General features: G+C 57.0%; 3 protein-coding genes across 7 annotated transcripts; 1 reads left to right on the plus strand and 2 right to left on the minus strand.

Annotated features, from left to right (window-relative positions):
- Positions 1-284: 284 nt before the first annotated feature.
- Positions 285-2,581, minus strand: NEURL2 (neuralized E3 ubiquitin protein ligase 2). The gene is made up of 2 exons (XM_037164621.2): positions 1,529-2,581; positions 285-517 (listed from the first exon to the last, which is right to left on the minus strand). The coding sequence occupies exons 1-2, from the start codon at positions 2,268-2,270 to the stop codon at positions 402-404; spliced, it is 858 nt and encodes a 285-aa protein (XP_037020516.2). The 5' UTR covers positions 2,271-2,581; the 3' UTR covers positions 285-401.
- Positions 2,582-2,584: 3 nt separating this feature from the next.
- Positions 2,585-8,439, plus strand: CTSA (cathepsin A). 3 transcript variants are annotated; one of them, XM_037164613.2, is made up of 15 exons: positions 2,585-2,694; positions 2,886-3,073; positions 3,214-3,325; positions 3,564-3,614; positions 3,705-3,791; positions 4,031-4,186; positions 4,490-4,581; positions 4,891-4,975; positions 5,540-5,631; positions 5,714-5,792; positions 5,873-6,012; positions 6,706-6,781; positions 7,430-7,519; positions 7,667-7,798; positions 8,072-8,439. In XM_037164613.2, exons 1-15 carry the CDS (start codon positions 2,641-2,643, stop codon positions 8,153-8,155), a joined length of 1,518 nt encoding a protein of 505 aa, XP_037020508.2. In that variant the 5' UTR covers positions 2,585-2,640; the 3' UTR covers positions 8,156-8,439. The 3 variants fall into 3 exon arrangements, with proteins under 3 accessions (XP_037020508.2, XP_037020509.2, XP_037020510.2); XM_037164614.2 differs by having other exon boundaries at positions 7,694-7,798; XM_037164615.2 differs by lacking the exon at positions 2,585-2,694 and adding an exon at positions 2,702-2,768.
- PLTP (phospholipid transfer protein) lies at positions 8,358-17,697 on the minus strand. Of its 3 annotated transcripts, none has more exons than XM_037164618.2 (16): positions 17,414-17,697; positions 16,761-16,871; positions 16,578-16,677; positions 15,793-15,921; positions 15,341-15,496; positions 14,038-14,101; positions 13,895-13,958; positions 13,078-13,169; positions 11,931-12,107; positions 11,781-11,840; positions 10,006-10,170; positions 9,841-9,908; positions 9,425-9,467; positions 9,259-9,322; positions 9,098-9,174; positions 8,358-8,692 (listed from the first exon to the last, which is right to left on the minus strand). In XM_037164618.2, the coding sequence occupies exons 2-16, from the start codon at positions 16,858-16,860 to the stop codon at positions 8,549-8,551; spliced, it is 1,503 nt and encodes a 500-aa protein (XP_037020513.2). In that variant the 5' UTR covers positions 16,861-16,871; positions 17,414-17,697; the 3' UTR covers positions 8,358-8,548. The 3 variants fall into 3 exon arrangements, with proteins under 3 accessions (XP_037020513.2, XP_037020514.2, XP_053527374.1); XM_037164619.2 differs by having other exon boundaries at positions 17,424-17,670; XM_053671399.1 differs by lacking the exon at positions 15,793-15,921 and having other exon boundaries at positions 17,414-17,499.
- Positions 17,698-17,899: the final 202 nt, after the last annotated feature.

Below are 17,899 nucleotides of genomic sequence, written 5' to 3' on the forward strand. Positions count from 1 at the left end.
AAGCTGAGACCTCTGTGTAAGGGTAAGGCTCCTCAACCCTGGCTGTACATTAGAATCTCCAGGGCAGCTTTTGCAAAAAACAGTGTCTAGGCCCAAACCTCTGACAAATCTAGTAAGAATCTCTGGAGTGGAATCTACGACTGTGACCAGCACCCAGGATGGGAATGCCCGGCCAGGTGATGTGTAACATGCTCTCTCCTGCTCTGACCTGCCAGCCCACAGCGACTCTAAAAGGAGCGCCCCTCACAGGCCTCGGGGGCAAGGAGACCCTTTTGTGATCAGTGCAGCATTTACTGTGTTTATTTCTGGCCCTGGCTGACAACAAGATGGCCAGCTTCAGACCAGCCACAGCTCGGCGGCCAGGACCTGCTCCTGGACTCAGCTCGGGTCGCTGCAGGCCTTCACTCATACTTGCAGAAATCCTTAAGTCCCTTGGGCAGGTGGAGCCCATCGATGGCCAACCGGTGCACCACGCTCCTCTGGATCACTAGGCGGCACAGGGTCTGCAGGGAGGGCACTGTGGAAAGAAGACGGTCAAAGTCAAACTGAACTGCAGGGTGGGTCTAAGGCTGAGTCCCAGATCTAGGTCTTGGTCTCCCCTCTGTCGTTAACTTGTACAATTCGCTCCTGCTCTCTCGGGGCCCCCCGTGACTCAGAGCTGTACCCATGCTTGAGATAAGCGCCTCTTTCACAACACTTTCACAACGCTGCAGCCCTATTTCTATTATAACACTCAGGGCCCTCCCTTCCCCCTCACTTAGCAGCTTCTCGGGCCAGGAGTAGTGTCTGCTTCAGCTCTGCAGCTTCAGCCTCCACACAGGCCTGGCACAAAGTGGGTTCTAATTCACAGAATGCATAGAAATGGGATCAGAGATCTAAATAAAGGGTTTGCCAGAGAACCACACCTAAGGATGAAGCTCTCAGTCTACGGTCTGAGATGTGATGTGATGACTTTAAACTGATATGGCCCTGGCTGGTGTGGCTCAGTGGATTGAGTGCCAGCCTGTGAACCGAAAGGTTGTGAGTTCCATTCCCAGTCCCTGCACAGGCCTGGGTTATGGGCCAGGTCCCTGGTTGGGGGCCTGCGAGAGGCAACTGAGTGATACTTCTTTTGAACACCGATGTTTCTCTTTCTCTGCCTCCCTTCCTCTCTCTCTAAAAATAAATAAATTGTTAAAAACTGGTATGCCCAAAATCTAGGAGCATTTGCTTGATAAGGAGCACACAATTCTCACAGAGGCCCAGAATCTGAAATCGGTTTAGGAACCCTGCCCTGGGTTAATAGGGAAAATACTGTGAAAGCCAGAAGGGAATTTTGAGGGCATCCTAATCTGTCACAGCCAAGATGAGTAACAGGCCCAGAGCCAGGTAGTGGTTTATCCAAGAGCACAAGCAGAGGCAGAATTTGAGGTCAGATCCCCCAATTTCTGGACAGACCAAGGGCTTGCTAGCTGGCTTGAGAGCCTAGCAAGTTTGGGTCCCCACCCTAGGCCAGGAGGGCTCGATCCCCAGGGGGAGGGATACCTACAGCCATACTCAAGCTGGACCAGGCGCACGCTCTTGGTGGAGGCAAACAGGTCCACCACTGCGTAGAGGGGCTGCGCGGCTGGCAGACCCCGGGCACTGGGGCCCATGTCCTCGCCGTTGATGACGATGTGCATGTCGGCTGTGCCATCGGGGCGTGGGCAGAAGAGAACGCCCAGGCGGCTACGGCGCGCGGTCGGAGGCAGCACGTTCAGCTCATAGAGCTGGTCCAAGAGGTGGCTGTAGAGCCCAGGCCGACTGCGGCCCACCAAGCGATCGCGGGGGATACGAAACTGCTCAATGCACAAATACGGTTCCACCAGAAGGGCTGGGGGTCGGCTGGGGGCCATTGCCTCTGCTTCCGACTGGCCCTCCCGGGGCACGCGGTTGTGATGGCGCGTGATGGCAAAGACCCAGGTGTGGCCGAGGCTGACCAAGTCAGGCAGCGAAAACTCGGGCACCAGGGTCAAACTGGCAGGGTCTAGCGCAGTCAGGCCGAGGCGCAGGTGGCCGCACCAGCCCCGCTCTTTCTCCTCGATCTCGACCAGGAATACCTGGCCTGGAGCCAGTGGCTCGTGACTGAAGCACACGCCGTGAGCAAAGCTCTCCACGCGTGTGGCTCGCGTCCCAGAAGGGTCCACGCGGATGTTGGCACCGTGCACCCGGTGGAAGCGCGTAGGAGGGGGCCCGGGACGCGCGGGTCCCCAGGTCGGACCCAATTCCACCGGGTCGGAGACAGCAGCCATTTCCCCGCCATGAGCCGGCCCGCGGATGCCTGGGACTATTTTGGGCAGTTGGCTCAGAAGATGACCGCGGGGGGCACCATGTAGGGAATTTCCCACCTACTCCCTTCCCCGAGGCTCTGTGCCCTGTGTCCTAGCGCCGCTTGCTCAGACACCCCGCTTAAAACGAGATCCCCCTGGAGGATGGGGGATCCTGGCGGTCCACACCGAGTCACCTCAAGGACGCCAGAGACGTGACCTGCGAAGCCCTCGGACCCTGACCGGGCGTAGTGCGCCTCAGTCCCCGCCCCCTCTACCCAGGGTCAAGAGAAACAGCTGAGCCAAGGAGGCCGTCTGCCACGTGACACCAAAGCACACGTGACTGAGCATACACATGACCTGCAGTAGCCGGGCACCTTCTGGAAAGCTGGGACGCGGGGGAGCAGAGGTGAGAAGACGTCGGAGTCTGGCAGGGATCCCGGAGCCACGGCTGCGGGCGCTGGGGGCGGAGGAGGCTCGGCGGTGGGAACTGGGCGCGGGGCTGGGGATTTCCTCGCCGGAACGCCGCTAGCGCCTCCCCAGGGACGGCTGCGCGCAGCCAGGGACCCAGTAAACAGCAGGCGCCCGTTTCCTCCGCAGATGGTCCGAGCCGCGCTGTCGCCGCCGTGCTTCCTGCTGCTGCTGTTGCTGCTCTTCTGGTCGCCCCGAGGCGAGGCAGCCCCCGATCAGGACGAGATCCAGTGTCTGCCTGGGCTGGCCAAGCAGCCCTCTTTCCGCCAGTACTCCGGCTACCTCAAAGGCTCCGATTCCAAGCATCTCCACTACTGGTCCGCGGCTCTCCCTTCCTGGGTGGGGTGGGGGGGCTCACAGTGATGCCCCTCAGGGGAGAGACTGCGGAGCTGGGGAGCGGGGAGGGCTGGAAGAGGCCCCTCCACCTGCACCCACCCTGGCCTGACACCCCTCCCAGGTTTGTGGAGTCCCAGAATGATCCCAAGAGCAGCCCTGTGGTGCTTTGGCTCAACGGAGGGCCGGGCTGCAGCTCCCTAGATGGCTTCCTCACCGAGCATGGCCCCTTCCTGGTGAGTGGAAAGCAGCACTTCCCTTCGTGACCCAGGAAAAGGAGAGGGCAGGGGCACTTCCCAAAGGAAAAGGCCAGCGAAGAGGGGGCAAGGACTTCTTTTTTTTTTTTCCCCCCCAAAAATGCCACCTCTTTCTGAGCCTCAGTTTCTTTATCTGTATCATCTGCTGAACGCGGTGGCCCTCTCCCTCCACCTGGTGGGTTCTTGGGCCATAATTAGCCACATCTGTCCTCCTCAGATCCAGCCAGATGGTGTCACCCTGGAGTACAATCCCTATTCCTGGAACCTGGTATGGGCGCTGCTGTGGGTCCCGTGGGGAAGCCTTGGGCACTTGGATGGGTGGAGCCTTCTGCAGCTGCTTTCCTCCTCCCCCCTCCAGATTGCCAATGTCTTGTACCTGGAGTCCCCAGCTGGGGTGGGCTTCTCCTACTCCAATGACAAGCTTTATGCAACCAATGACACTGAGGTGAGTCCTGCACATGCCCAGGTACCCCTGCTGCCCTCGTTCTCCGAAGGTGGCCTGATACAGGGAGAGAAAGACCATGGCCGTGGAATTCGTTTTTTGCTGTCATGTGCTGTGCACTGTGACACTGTCTCCTCACTATCACTTCCTCCTGCACAAACAGGGTAGGTTGGTGTCATCTGGAGTGTCTTTCCAGCTCAGACACCAGAGTCTCCAGATCCCCTCCATCCTGCCGTCCCCAGGTCGCCCAGAGTAATTTCGAGGCCCTTCAAGATTTCTTCCGCCTCTTCCCCGAGTACAAGAACAACGAGCTTTTCCTGACGGGAGAGAGCTATGCCGGCATCTACATCCCCACCCTGGCCGTGCTGGTCATGCAGGACCCAAGCATGAACCTTCAGGTGCCGGGCAGCTGCAGCGGGAAAGGGAGGCGACTTGGGACTATAGCTTCTGGGCCAGTGAGGTCAAACAGGTCGCCTCCCCCATCTGACCCAGACTCCTCCATAACACCCTTGCCACCAGCTGGCCTCTCTCTGTTCCTGTGCTTCCTGTGACAGGAAACTCACCCATCACGCTGCCAGCTCTGTTCTCTGTAGTGTGGCCTCCCCCACCCACACACCCCCACAAAGCACCCTGGGTGTAGGTCAAGGGTGGCTCCTCTCCCTCACCCTCCTGCTGAGCTGGATACCCTGGCTGTTTCACAGGGATTGGCTGTGGGCAATGGACTCTCCTCCTATGAGCAGAACGACAACTCTCTCGTCTACTTCGCCTACTACCATGGCCTTCTGGGGAACAGGTATGGGAGAGGGCAGCTGGGCGGGGCAGGTCGCAAGATCTCAGGGTTGCCATCTAGGCATATCGTACCCCAGGGCCCACCCTGGTTTATCAGCACATGGTGGGGGCTGGGATTACTTAGAAGGGTTTGGTGCAAAAAGACCAAAGGCTGGAGAGTACAATTTAAAGGGACCAAGGAGACGGGACCTACATACCACACCCTGTGATACGTTTCCTCATCCCCTGGGGTCCGGTTGGAGGGAAAAGGTGGGGTTCTCGCCTCCTCCGCCCACCGTGGGTCCTTAAGCACCTGCACTCCGATCTTCTCCAGGCTCTGGTCTTCTCTCCAGACCCACTGCTGCTCACAAAACAAGTGCAACTTCTATGACAACAAAGACCCAGAATGCGTAACCAGCGTAAGGTTCCGCCCCACCCCCATGTGTCACCCGTGATACTGCCAGGCCTGAGAACAGTACCACATCTCGGGGACTCCCCGTCCCTCAATCTCTATTGTTGTCCTGCCCTGCATTCTTCAGCAGTTGGGTGTTCTGTGGGACACATGAATACAGGTGCTAACCCCCACCACTTCCTGTGACTCTCTGGGCACACCCTGTAACCCCTGTGAGGGGATGGGCATTCTCCTATCGGAACCCCTGCCACGTGTCAGGACTGCTGAACTGTGTCAGTGTAGGTCAATCTTCCAGTGTCTCCTTCGAGGGGGAGACAGTGTCCCCCACCTTCCCGATGAGGAAACTAGGGCCGAGAATGTCGAAGTCACAGGGCTGGAAAGTGGAAGTGTTGGGATTTGGAGACCATTATGCCAGATTCTTTTCACTGAGCCTCAGTTTCTCCTCCTGTGAAAAAAGTAGCGGGAGGGTAATGGCAGGACAAAGTAGGAAAGCGCCACATTGGGACAAGTGGGGAATGTCATGGGGAGGCTAGGGTTTTGTCGAGTGCAGTGGCTCGGTGTGTCGTTGCAGCTGCAGGAAGTGGCCCGCATCGTGGGCAGCTCTGGCCTCAACATCTACAACCTCTACGCCCCGTGTGCTGGGGGCGTGCCTGGCCATGTAAGGTAGGCGCTGCTCGGTGCCCTGTGGGACCAACACCAGCCCCATCTGGAGGTTCAGGCACCCATCCCCCCACTTTACACACAGGTATGAGAAGGACACCGTGGTCATCCACGACCTGGGCAACATCTTCACTCGCCTGCCACTCAAGCGCGTGTGGCATCAGGTGTGCAGGGGCTTGAGCTTCCTCCCAGGGTGGGGAGGGGCAGGGAAGCGAAGACCCTAAACTGTGTCTGTGCCCCTCAGGCGCTGCTGCGCTCCGGGGTCAGGGCGCACATGGACCCCCCCTGCACCAACACCACGGCCACCTCCACTTATCTCAACAACCCTCTCGTGCGGAAGGCCCTGCATATCCCTGAGCAGCTGCCCGCCTGGGTCATGTGCAAGTGAGGTTCTGTGGCTGCTCATGGGCGGGAGTGGCAGGCTTTTGGTGCTTGTGGGCATCAGAAAAGTTCCCAGGGGTCTTTTGGCTAGGATTTTTTGGTGGGGGCAGGTGGGCCGAAGTGAGTTTTTTGCAGGATGTTTAACCCCTAAGTTGATTGATATTCAGCCAGTTCGTTCTTAAGTGGCCACATGGTTGTTGAAAATATCGATGACTTCCATGGCATTTAATTATTAGACACACGCCCAACTGCCCTCCCCTACCCCCACTCAGCTCTCCTTTGACCCCACAAGGAAAAAGGTGACGACCTAGCACAGCAGGGGCCACTCAGGTCCCTCTTGGATGGGTCAGTGTTTGTGCCCTGCTGTTGCCACATGCTGTGCTTCGCACACCTACGAGCTGCTTGTCAGTTGCATTCCAGTCATTGAAACAACCAAAGTGTCCCTATGCATTTCTAAGTGGAAGTGGGCTGAAGACCTCTGAATTCTAGCTCTTCCCCCTGCACCTGCCTGCCCCCGCCGCCCCCCTTCCAACCCACAATCCAGGAGTGTCCTAGAGAGGAGGGGTGCTGAAGGAGGGGACAGAGTGAGTCCCAGCTTCTGCGCCCTAGGCTGGAGCTTGGGGATAGGAGAGGTCTGACCTGTTGACCCTTTCCCCCTACCTGGTCTTCCTGGGGCCTGCCCATGTGTTCTTGCAGCTTCCTCGTGAATTTACAGTATCGCCGTCTCTACCAAAGCATGCACTCCCAGTACCTTAAGCTGCTCGCCCCACAGGTGAGTAGGGGCAACACAGGTAGGTCCACCAGCAGCCTCAGGACCCTGGAACAGTGGCAAGGCGGGAGGCTGAAACTCCAAGTGACGTTACTTGCCCGAGGGCCTGTGGTTGGCAGGATGGGGATATGAACCGGGCTTTGGCCCCACCCCATGCTTGTCTGGTGTAGGAGGCTGAGGGGTCTGCATTAGCCAAAGAGCCTTGAGGGTGAGCAGAGCTAGTTAAATCGAGTTACAGAGAGGCAAACAGATGGCCAGGGTGGGACAGAGTCTTGTCCAAGGTCACCTGGGAGGTACTGGTAGAGCCAGGTGAGGACCAGGCCTGTAGCGCATGTTAGAGCACAGGCTCTGGGGTCAGGTAACCTGGGTGCAAATTTCTTTACTAGCCTGTGTGACGCCGGACAAGTTTCTCATGTATCCGAAGGCTTGCTTTCCCCATCTGTGAAGTGGGATCAGTAATGCTATCTCCCCTCGTAGGTGAAGCATTTCATAGAGCACTGGGCACTCAGGAGAGCAGCCAGAAAACATGCATTACCTGACCCATGCTATTTAGCTGGGCCCCTTGAGTTCCCTCAGGGCTGGGGCTTGAACCTGGTACGGCTGAGGCCCGGGCTTGTCCCCCACCTGCCACTGTCCCCTGCTCTGCTCCAGAAATACCGGATCCTGTTGTACAACGGGGACGTGGATATGGCCTGCAACTTCATGGGTGATGAGTGGTTTGTGGACTCCCTCAACCAGAAGGTAAGGCAGGGATCTTGGCCCCAGGGTGAGGCGGGCGCAGGGGTGGGGTGAGCCCTGTGCCTGGCAGACGGGGCCAGCCCAGGGGAGTTCCCGGCCCCTGAGCTCTCCAGGCTTGGAGTCTGAGCGCAGGGGGACGGGTGGCCGCAGGCTGCTATGTCTCCCCGGGTGGGGCAGATGGAGGTGCAGCGCCGGCCCTGGTTAGTGGACTACAGGGACAGCGGGGAGCAGATTGCGGGCTTCGTGAAGGAGTTCTCCCGCATCGCCTTTCTCACCATCAAGGTAGGGCCTGGGCCTGGGCCTGGCGGGGCCAGCTGGGGTGGGAGGGGGTGGGGAGGCCCCCCTCATCCTTCCCTTCTCATGGCTTTTTATGCTGGGTCACCTCCAGCCTCTCGTAAGGGCAGGTTTTCAGCGGGGGGAGGGTGCAGAAGGGAAGGTTTGGGGCGAGATCAGGAGAGGAGGAGGGTCACTAGTAGGGGGACCCAGGGGCATGAAGGAAGCCACCAGGGGCACAGGCTGTACAGGGAGGGAACCTCACAGAGCTTTGCTCCTCAGGGCGCTGGACACATGGTCCCCACCGACATGCCGCAGGCTGCCTTCACCATGTTCTCCCGCTTCCTGAATAAAGAGCCGTACTGAAGCCGCCACGGGCTGGCCCCTACTGCCTGGTCCGGCCCCTCCCAGCCTCTCCTGTGAGAAGCAAGGTCCCCCTTGACGCCAAAATCCCCTGCAGGGCAATGGGGGAGTTTGCACTTTATTCCTGGCTGGGATAGGGCCCGGCCCCTCCCTGCTTCGAGAATGCCCAGAATGCACTGATAGCACCCCAGGAACAAAGCGGAGCTCAAGACAGCCCCGGGAGGCTGGACGGACTGTAATTGATGGACAGACTGAGATTACGGAATTAAATTGAGTACAGCTTAAAACTGATCTTCTCTGTGGCAGGGGGGTTAGAGAGGACACTATAAGCTGTGAGGGAGGGGATGCGAGGCACTGGAATCCTGAGTGCGGCCGTCAGGGGTGGGGGTTGAGGGCTCAGACAGCCGCTGTGGAGGGTGGTGTGGAGGGAGGTGGGGCACGGGATGCCTTGGAGTCCCTCGTGGCCGCAGGCCGGTTCTTCTCGATCACCTCTCGAAGCCCTTTGGCAAAGTGGAGGTCAGCCCCAATGGTGAGGAAGCCCTGTGCAGGGGGCAGAGAAGGAAGTCTGTTCATTCCATTACTGAGGCCAGTTTAGAGAGAGTCCTTGGCCTTGAAGGGGCTCTCAGTCTAATGGGACCGACGGACCAGCAAAGCACTTCTTATGACCCCCTGGGAGGGGCGCTGAAATAGAGGCTGCAGGAGTACAGCTTGGGGGGCTTCCTGTGACCTCTTAGCTAAGACCTGAAAGATGAATAGGCTTTGGGGGTGCAATCAGGGAAGAATGTTCCAAGGTAAGGGCACTCCAGCCTGTGCAAAGGGCTGGAGGGGGCGTCTGTGTAAGACTCAAGTGACGGGGCTGGGGCCAGGGGGCAGGGAGGCCCGCACTCCCAGCCTGCAGAGGGAGAGGACGGCTCTGCCCTCCTTCCCCGTGGTTGCCCCACTCACCGGGTGGTTCGTCACCACTTCTCGCACGAAGTCCATCCCCTCAGGTAGTGGGATCTGCACCCCACGCCGGGTCCGCTCTGTGGGCGAGGACAGCTGGCTCAGTCGGGGCCTACCCAGGTCCCCCTGGCTCCCCCCTCCCTCCTCGTGACCCCTATTCCTACCATTGATCAGGGGCATCACTGCAAACTGCAGCATGGTCTTCAGAGGGGCCTGCAGCGGGATCAGCTGGACGGGAGGAGGGATGCAGTCAGGACCAAGGGGGCCGTGGGCTTGCCCCCGTCGCTCACCCTGACCCCAGCCCCAGCCCACCCATCGTTCCCCACTCACTGCCAGTGACTCAAGTGCAGAGTGGTTGGAGTAGATTCGGAACCTGGGGACGGAAAGAAATGCCTGGTGGGCATGAGCCCAGAAGCTCCCCTCCATCAGGCGCCCAGGCCTGGCCATCAGGAGCTAAGCTTAAGTCTCGGGTGCCCCACCTGCACCCTTTGCAGGGCTTCTACCACTTTGGCTGCTTGTCCTCGGAGAGCCACTTCCCCCTAGCTGTCCTTTTCTCCGCATTGGCTACTTGTTGAGCCCTTCCACCCCAATGCCTAACATGTAAAGTACTTAAGGTATCAGCGAAGACCCCAGCTCTCCTGTGGCCTCTTGGTATGACTGAATTTTAGCTCCCCAGTTCTGTTAGGCAGGTGTGATTATCCTGAAGCTCAGGGAGTTTTGCCCGAGGTTTTCAGACATCTGCGTACTTGCGCAGGTCGAGCTGTACGCGCAGTGCCTTCCCCTGGAGGGCCACCTTGGCGCTGAGACGGGCGTCCTGTGGGAACGTGGGGAGGGGCGATGTGTCACTGACCAGGCAGGTACCCAGCCGCCTTCCCCCCGACCCTCAGCAGCCCTCACTTGGTTGCCCGCACCATGATCATGCTGGAGAGCAGGACCTCGGGCAGGTTGGGTGGGACCAGCGCAACGGTGACACTGGCAGTGACAGAGATGGTGGTGCCTGAGGGTTTGATGGTACAGTGCGGTGGTTCCAAGACCTTCAGTTCCAGCTTCAGTGGAGAGTCAATCACTGCTGGGCTCTGGGGACAGAGCAGGGAGGGAGGGTCAAGTCCCAGGTCTGTTCCCGGGTGCGCCCACCTGGAGGAGTGGGTGGCTCAGACTCTGCCTTGTGGGAACCCAGAGGGACAAGTCCGAAAGGGGTGTGGCTTCCCGAACCCCACAAAACTGTGCCCAGACTCTGCCTTTGTGCAAAGAAATGTCTTGTTCTAAGGATGTCTTCTGCCCTGGCTGGTGTGGCTCAGTGGATTGAGTGCTGGCCTGCGAACTGAAATGTCGCTGGTTTGATTCCCAGTCAGGGCACATGCCAGAGTTGTGGGGGCCAGGTCCCTGGTTGCGAGTGTATGACAGGCAACCAATTGATGTATCTCTCACACATCGATGATTCTCTCCCTCTTTTTCATTCTCCCTTTACCTCTCTCTAAAAGTAAATCAATAAAATCTTTTTTAAAAAAGTGTCTTCTCCTTTCTCTTCTTTCCTCAGTTCTCAGTATTCACGATCCACGCCCCACCCGACTCCTTGGGGACGGTGTCCTGACATCACATACCCCGGTCCATGGTCTTACCTCCTTTCTGTAAACTGCTGTGCTGGCCCTTCTAGAGGCCGTGCAGGAGTACTGTCAGATTCCCACACTGACCAAATACTCGAGCAAATGCTTCATTTTTTTCTCTAATTTTTTTTAGATTTTTATTTATTTTTAGAGAGAGAGGAAGGGAAGGAAAAAGGGAGAAAAAACATCAATGTGTGGTTGCCTCTCATGCTCCCCCTACTGGGGACCTGGCCTGCAACCCAGGCATGTGCCCTGGCTGGGAATCGAACTGGTGAGCTTCTGGTTCACAGGCCGGCGTTCAATCCACTGAGCTACACCAGCCAGAGCCAGACACTTCATTTGAACCTCAAAATAATCATGTGAGGCAGGTATTCTCCTTTTGGGGATGGGGAAATTGAGGCACAGAGAGGTCCAGTGACTAGTCCAAGGTTAGACAGTTTCTCAGGTGCAGAACTAGGATTCAAACCCAGGCAGTCTGGCATGCTCTCAGAAGCAATGTTGGCCACAAGTTTGACGGTGGTGCTGCTGCTGATGATAGCAATAACTACGGCAGCTAGTGTTTATTGAGCACTTACTCTGTCCCGGGTACTGTTCTACTTGCTTTACGTGTATTAATTCTTTTAGTCCACTTGACACCCCTATGAGGTTGTACAGTGTAGTGGAGAATGCCAGTGCGACATTCATAGATTCATAATCACAGATTCATAATCCAGATGCGAGTTTCAACTCCATCATTTACAAAACCAAACCGAGGACACTGGAGGATTTTGGGTTAAATTTTGAACTCCCACCCCTCTCCCCATTACACCAGGGAAACTAAGCCAAAAGAACAGCCATTTAAGCCCCTACACTTCCTTGCAGAGCTTGGGTCCTCAGCCCATCCTCGTCACCACTTCAAGTATTAGGACAGATGGAGCAGGAACTAGCGAGTCCCCTTCTCGGATGTAGCTACAGGCTTGGCTAGGTGAGGGGACTTGGCCAGGGGCCAGGCCTTCTGTCTATGCCATGGCTGCCATCTGGGGTCGCCTGCAGGTGGTGCGCCCACCCACCCCAGCCACGTCCTTACCTCCCACCACACTCACCTGCAGCATGATGCTGCCGAAGTAGGAGGCTCTCAGCAGCACGTCCAGGTCGTGGGGCACCTGGTCAGGGGAGTGGGGTGGTGAGGCAGGGTTCTCAGGAGCTCCATCGCAGTCCCCTCCTGCCCATCCCACAAACAGGCCCTGGCATACCTTGTCCCCCACCAGCGACAGCTTCAGGGCCCCTGCCCGGAAGTAGCTCTCCAAGGCTGAGTCAAAGAAAAACTCAGAGAAGGCCACGTACACCATCCGTTCCTCCTCCTGCAGCTGGGGCTCCACTGCGTGGTTAGGAAAGCTCCGGTTCCCCTGGGCCAGGGGAAAGAAGGACCCCTGGGGGAGGGAGGGGCGTCAAGGCCAGGGCCAAGGCCGACTGGCCCGGCACGAAGATGTCTCAGGCCCAGTGCGAGGTCCTGTGAGGGGTGGTGGGGAGTCGGGCCTGGCTGCTGTTCTTGGGGGACTTGCAAGCACACACCCTAAAAGGCTAGAGAAAGAGGGCAGCTGGAGGGCAGCTGGAGTGCCGCAAGGAAGCAAGGCCATCGGACCTGGGAAGGAAGGTTCAGGATGGGTTCAGGGAGGAAGGGGCATTTGAGCGGGCATTGAAAGCTAAGTGACAGGAAGGACGGCAGCTACTGCTTACATATACGTAGTGATTCTTCCATGCCTTTTACATAGACTGACTCCTTTAATCCTCCGAGGTATGTTTCCTTACTGTATTATTTCCATTTACATATTAGAAAACAGGCACAGAAGGGCAAAGCTGCTTGCTTAAGGTCATACAGCTGGTGAGTGGCAGAGCCAGGATCTGAACTTCAGGCGTTCTAGTGCCAGAATCTGCGCTGACACTCTACTCTGCTCTACTCCAGTAGGAAGCTCAAAGGTGCTGTGTGGCCTTGGGCAAAGGACATCACCTCTCTGAGCAAGTTTCCACATTCCTACAATGGGTATAACGTTATCCCCGACTCTCAGGATTATGAAAGGATGGAATGAGATTATGTGCGCACAGAGCTCTACATCCAGCTCCTTCAGGGGGAATGAGGAAAGGCAGTGCGTGAGCAAAGGAGCCCAAGTAGGAAGTGGGGTGGGCGGGGCAAACGAGAAAGAGTCGCTGCAGAGGCACAGGGTGAAGCTGGGGCCGGACCCAGGAGGTGGGTCTAGCTATGCAGGCAGCAGGGGGCCACAGCATTCCCAGCGTTGGGGTGGCTTATCTCGTAAGAGCTATGCTTTAGGAAGATAAAGCCAGTGACTTTAGGGAGAAGGAGGGATTCTGGTGCCAGACGCATCACCCGGGAGGGCAGCTCACCCGGAAGTCCATGTCCAGATTGCTGGCGGAGACCTCAGGGTCCTTTAGGAGGGAGTAGTCAATGCCAACGAGATTGTCCACCGAACTGCGCACTGCGGGGAGGGGCCCAAATCACTCCAAGTTGTGCGAGGCTCGGCCAAGTGCTAAAGCTCTCCGGGCCTCAGTTTCCCACCCATAAGTATTATCATGTGGTCGTTATAACACTTCCCTCATAGGGTTGTTATGAGGATCAAATTAGTTTTCTGTGGAAAGCACTTAGTGCCTGATGGGCAGTGAGTGCTCAACAATAATAGCTATTATTATTATTATTATTATCATCGGTAAGGGGTTTCATCAGATCACTAAACAAGATGGCAAGGGATTCCCTTCCCTCCTGGTTTCCCCTGCCTCCTCCTTCCCTGCCCACTCCCCATAGTAGACAGAGGTCACAGCTCAGGCAAAGAGAATTCACCTTAACTGAGCACCTACTAAGTGCCAGGTGGTGACTACAAAGAGGGCCCCAGTGACCCACAAGCACACACTGAGGATCCTGACAACCAGCCCCCAGTTAATCCTCACAGCGACCCCCAGGGGAGGCCTCACCTGCCAAGCGAGGAAACCGAGGCCCAGAGAAAAGTAATTACTTACTTTGGGTCACATAGCAAATCGGCAGAGGCCCCACTGGAACCCAAGGCTGTTCCACAGCAGGGCGTGGAAGGAGCTTACTTGCTCTGAGTGCCACCTGACAGCTGTGCACCCGGCCCGCTTCTCCCCCTAATTCTAGCCCTTGGGAGGGGGGCCTGGCCCAGAGCGCCCCGCCCCATCAGCACCAACTCACCAGGCACGGTGTCCAGAAGGGAGTTGAGCAGCACCGTCCCTGCATGGTAGAGCACTGGGCAGATCTGGGAGGTGGGTGCCAGAGTCAGGGCCTTTGAAAGAGAGGGCACCCCCACGGCCCCCCAGAACTGCCACCGCCCACACCTGCTGGTTCAGGAGGAAGCGCATCCCCGAGGTGATGAACGTGGAGAGGATTTCATACAACTTCCTGTGAGGAGAGGAGAGGCCAATGAGCCCGGGCCTTGCCCCCATCGAATCCAGGCCCAAAAGAAATTGCAGTGATCAGAGAGGGGGCAAGGGGTTGGAGGCATCAACTTTGACCTGAACTACCAGCTCTTCTAGAGAGGTCTTCCAGGACGGGGGCCCAAATCCCCTCCGGCCTTATTCTCAAGAGCCCTCCTACCCTACCCCCCACAAGCCAAATGAATCCAGCCACAGTTCCTCAAACCTGCTCTGAGCATCCAGCCTCCACGTGATTACCATGCCCTCACTTCCACCCTCAACGCCCACATTCTGTATTTCCCGCCTAGGCTCAGATGCTTCCTCTTCCCGGCAGTCTTCCCAGATGACCTTCTTAGTCCCCAGAGAACTTCCTTAGTCTCCCTCTCAAAGCCCAGTGACAAATGTGTTTTCCCTCCAACTAGGCTCTGAGCTTCTTTCTTAATCCCCAGGGACTGGCATACAATTTTTTTTTAAATCCTCATCTGAGGATATTTTTAAATTGATTTTAGAGAGAGAGGAAGGGGGAGTGAGAGACAGAGAGAGAGAAACTTTTACGTGGGAAACATTGAATGCCTCCCTTAAGCGACCTGATGGAGGGTCGAACCTGCAACTTAGGTATGTACCCTGACTGGGAGTTGAACCCTCAATCTTTCCATGTACAGGTCGACTCTCCTACCAACCAAGCCACACCTGCCAGGGCAGCATACACTTTGTTGAATGATTAAAATGTGACAGTGTACCAGCAGCAGATGACAAATCTACTATCTCCTCTCCCCAACTCTCTCCTGGAACCAGCACAAAGGCCCCTTCTCAGCCCCAAACCTGGGCCTGTGTTACTATTTTTGTTATAACTAGTAAGAGCCATCAGTTTTTGAGAATCCATTCCATGCCCAACTGTACACTCATATCCTCATGGTTACTCTTATCTGGGTGGCTGGTCACTTATTATATCGCAGGTACTGATCTAAATAGTTTCACATGTATTAACACAAACAGGCTTCTCAACATCTTATAAAACAGTTTCTATTATCCTCCTCATATTACCAATGAGACACTGAAGCTCAGAGCTTCAGCGACTTTGCCCGAGGTCACACAGCCAGGAAACGGTGGTGCTGACGTTTGGACCCTGTTGGTCTGACTCCCAAGTCTGTGCACTTTGCATTGTACTAGGCAGATGGACTATGGAGCTCGAAGCGGGTGCGCTGGGATTGGGGACGGGGCTTACCCGAAGGTTCCCCCGAAGGCAGCGTGCATTCTGGAGACAGAGGCCTTGCAGGAGACGTTGGAGACTTTGATCCGGCCGGTGGGATCTCCGGAGAGACGCAGAGCAGTGCGGATGGATATACCCTCCGCGGAGGCGTTGATGTAGCCGCTGTCGTAGCTGCCAGGAGTGGGGTGGGGGGGTCAGCGTTCGCCCACGCTTGGAGCTTAACTGAGGCGTCACTGCCCGCTCCCCATCCCCATACATCATGATACCTCTTAAGAAGGCTTCACTTTTGCACAGTTTACCAGACATTCTACCAAACCCTATCAGCCCCTGTGAAGGGGGTATGACCGTCCCCATTATACAGATGAAGAAACTGAGACTCAGAAAGGCTAAGGGATTGCCCACACCCCCACAGTATCCTCAGTCCTCCTGACCCACTTGCCACTTCCCTGAGGGTGCCAGGTCCTCACAAGAACCAGTAGAGAAGCTGTCTCCGAAAGCCCAGCCCCAGGGAGGCGTTGCCGATTTGCAGCACCAGCTCCTGCTCTGGCTGGAAATGGAGCTCGGAGGATGTCAGCTGCAGCTCTATGACCTTTACCCTGCGGGAGGCCTCAGGGTCAGATTCAAGGCCAAGAGGGGATACCACCCAATGGGAAGTTCAACCCCTCCTCTTCCAGCCCAGGCCAGGGGAAACTGCGGTGGTTGGAATGAATTATTCCATTGCTCTTCAGGTGCCCACCCTGGGCTTAGGTGGCTCGACTTGGGCCACGGTGGCTCCGAAATGAGCTTTTCCTGACTCACTTGTAAGGGGGGTTTCACCCCTTCTCTTAGAAGTCTTATTGTTTCCATTCCCTTCCCTTCCACACCCTGGGGTTGCTAGACCTGGTCTTTTAACCGAGTCTTTTGTCTGCCTCATCTAAAATCTGGTATTCCTGTCCCTACCGTTCTAAACCAAGGGACTGTATCTGTTCCCAGGACCTCTCCCATTAGCTACACTCGGACGCCCTAGACCTAACTCCGGTCCATTGACAAGTTTCTTGACTCGCTTTTCTGGCGCTGTTTGGCCACGCCTCAATTCCACTTAGCTGTTATTGACCCCGCCTACATTTACAAGACTACGCCCACCTTCTTGATTCCCATCGATGTTGGCAGGTTTGGCCTTTACCTTCTAGGCCCAATCCTATTTCTTAAATCCTGCCCCATCGATTTGGCCACGCCCATCCTTTGAAGCCCCGCCCTGAGACTCCCTACTTACTCAGAGATGTTGTAGGCGAAGGGGCCCTCTCTGCCTCGCAGGTCGGGAATGGTGATAGTCTCCAACTCTTGCTCCAGAAAGCGTAGCCCCTCCTGCTTCACTGAGGCAGGAGCAAGACCGTTAGCTCCTGCACCCGCTGCTGGGGTGACCCCACCCTCAACTGCCCCCGCCCACGCCCCTTACCCAGCTCCAGCGCCTGGGAGGTGATGCGGAGCTTGCAGCCGGGGATCTCGGCATGAGCTCCTGCCACCAGGGCGAAGAAGAGGGCCCAGAAGAGGGCCATGGCGAGCGGGCCTGAGGATAGGGTAGGTCGCGGGAGTCACCCGGCCGCTAAAAGCCACTCCTCGGATGTCCAACCAGGAGAGGGGCTGGCGCAGGCAATTACTCTCGAGATAGCTCTTCGGGGAATTTGGAACAATAATATTGGCTCCATTTGACAGATGCAAAAACTGAGACTGAGAAAGACACGCGACCTGCGCTCTGGTCCGCAGAGGGTTTGGAGCACGGGGGACGGGGAGGGGATATCTTCGGTTCTCTCGGGCAACCGCTGCGTGACGAATTTGGACCTCCCCAACAACCTCTTTTCTTTAGCAGAGGGCTTGCCCATTACCATGGAAACGGCTGCACGCGCATTCTTAGGGGCTAGCTTGCAGTTTCCCAGGCCCCGAGCCGGGGAGGAGAGGGGTCTCTCCGCTCCCCTGGGTCCTAAATTCCTGCCATCGGGATTTTGACTGGTGACCCCCGTCTCAGCGCCAGCCTTCATGGGGTAGCCTCCCCACCCTTGGTTTAGTAGACCACGCGGCTCAGCGAAGGCCTAGGAGTGGGTAAGAACGTACCCCAACTCACTGCGGTGGAGCTGGGAGGGTGGAGGGTCGGCGCAGTCACGTGGGGCGGCTGGCAGCGCAAGGGATCCGGGCCGCGGGGTCTGGCGGGCCACTCTGTTCCATCCGCCTTTATAAAGCCGGGACTCTCTGACTCCCCCTCCTCTTCCCGCTCTCCCCTCCTCCCTCGGGAGTTGGGAGGGAATGGGGCGGGACGCTGGCAGCCGGGGTGGTAGAGAAGGCTGAGCGGAGCCCCGTGACAGGCCCGGACGCTTTCAAGACAAGTGGCAGACCCAAGCCGGACTGGAGGGAGGGAAGTGCAGGAGTCGGCCCGCCCAGCCCCCTAACAATCCCTGCTTCTCTGGGACGTTGGTTCAGATTCCAATTACTCATCTCTTCCTGCGTGATGCTGGGCAAGTCACTTCACTGGGGTTGTTAAGTTCCAGTTTCCTCATCTAGCAAAATGTATGTGACAAAGGAACTACCTCTTAGGCCTTTATG

The sequence above is a fragment of the Artibeus jamaicensis genome, unplaced genomic scaffold (genome assembly GCF_021234435.1).
Source record: "Artibeus jamaicensis isolate MK-2021 breed Jamaican fruit bat unplaced genomic scaffold, CSHL_Jam_final contig_685, whole genome shotgun sequence".
NCBI lineage: Eukaryota > Metazoa > Chordata > Mammalia > Chiroptera > Phyllostomidae > Artibeus > Artibeus jamaicensis.